The sequence below is a fragment of the Cebus imitator genome, unplaced genomic scaffold, assembly GCF_001604975.1.
Source record: "Cebus imitator isolate Cc_AM_T3 unplaced genomic scaffold, Cebus_imitator-1.0 Scaffold581, whole genome shotgun sequence".
NCBI lineage: Eukaryota > Metazoa > Chordata > Mammalia > Primates > Cebidae > Cebus > Cebus imitator.
The window spans coordinates 300,235-301,734 of record NW_016107896.1 but is presented as its reverse complement, the minus strand read 5'-3'; the positions used below and the strand labels follow the sequence as shown (position 1 = coordinate 301,734).

The 1,500-nt window shown below is 40.5% G+C and overlaps 1 protein-coding gene across 4 annotated transcripts in view; it reads left to right on the top strand.

The window, feature by feature from the left end:
- Nucleotides 1-1,500, top strand: part of LOC108294465 (zinc finger protein 107-like) — a 40,957-nt gene that overhangs the window by 20,305 nt on the left and 19,152 nt on the right. For all 4 annotated transcript variants that reach the window (XM_037734187.1, XM_037734186.1, XM_037734185.1 and 1 more), the window contains exons 2-3: nucleotides 79-205; nucleotides 972-1,067. In XM_037734187.1, coding sequence (XP_037590115.1) covers nucleotides 79-205; nucleotides 972-1,067 — 223 coding nt within the window. The remainder of the gene's footprint in view (nucleotides 1-78; nucleotides 206-971; nucleotides 1,068-1,500) is intronic.

Sequence of the window (1,500 nt, the reverse complement as noted above, 5' to 3'; positions counted from 1 at the left end):
TTATCCTATACATTTTTTTAAAAATCCAGTACCAGCTAATGGCCACTTGGTAAATGTGAGTGTGTTTGTGTTTTTCAGGAACCATTGACATTTAAAGATGTGGCCATAGAATTCTCTCTGGAGGAGTGGCAATGCTTGGACAACGCACAGCGGGATTTATATAGGCATGTGTTGTTAGAGAACTACAGAAACCTGGTCTTCCTGGGTGAGGATAACTTCAATTCACAATTCCTAAGATACACTTAAGGTTTTATTTTATTTTTTTATTTTTGTAGAATGTTTTCTGGTAATTCAGATTCCTGTTTTCAAGAAAATGTTTGAGATTTATTTATTTAGAAATGTAGTCTTGCTCTGTCACCCAGGCTGGAGTGCAGTGGTGCAATCTCAGCTCACTGTAACCTCCGTCTCCAGGGTTCAAGTGATTCTCCTGCCTCAGCCTTTCGAGTAGCTGGGACTTACAGGCATGTGCCACCACACCCTGCTAATTTTTTGTATTTTTAGTGGAGACATTTCACCGTGTTAGCCAGGATGGTCTGGATTTGCTGGCCTCGTGATTCGCCCGCCTCGGCCTCCCAAAGTGCTGGGATTACAGGTGTGACCCACTGCTCTCAACCAAAAATCTTTGAGATGTCTTTTTGCACGAAATCATTCCTTCAAGATGTTTCATTTTGACCTGAACTTCTCACATTCCTGAGCTAATCTGTATCTTTCACTCTAGATTAGTGATAATTCCAGAAATTTAGTGCCGTGAAATATTGTTACCCACCCCTTAAAAGCTAATTCCCAGCACCAATTTTTGATTCAATAGTACCAGATGGTAAAATTTAAAACCTACAAATTTAAAATATTTTCTAAATGTTTAGAAATTTATGCTATAGATTAGTATTTATGTCCTCTTTACTGAGTACATTACTAGGTTGGTAATTGGAGAATATGACTAAGATTCATGTTACTTATTTTCAATATAACAGGTATTGCTGTCTGTAAGCCATATCTGATCACCTGTCTGGAGCAAAAAAAAGAACCCTGGAATATGAAGAGACGTGAGATGGTAGCCAAAACCCCAGGTAGGTGAGATAGTGGATACAACAGATGACACAAACGAAAGGTCAAAGGAAAAGCCAGTCCTTAAAATGTGATTTGGGAAGCTGTGTTCCAAAGGAAGTAGTTTCTGGAAAGCCTGAGCCTTTTTTTTCTTTTGCTCTCACAGAGCGGCATCTTGTGTCTTACACTTTTAAATTCTCTAAGGATTCTATTTTTCTCTTCAGTGATCTTCCTTCAAGTTCACAGTGAGAGCCAAAGTCCTCTTCATGCATATAAGAGGCACAACCTGACTTTTTTTTGTTTTGGGGACACAAATATCTGCATAATTTTGAAAACCGGCGGGGCGCGGTGGCTCAAGCCTGTAATCCCAGCACTTTGGGAGGCCGAGGCGGGTGGATCACGAGGTCAAGAGATCGAGACCATCCTGGTCAACATGGTGAAACCCCGTCTCTACCA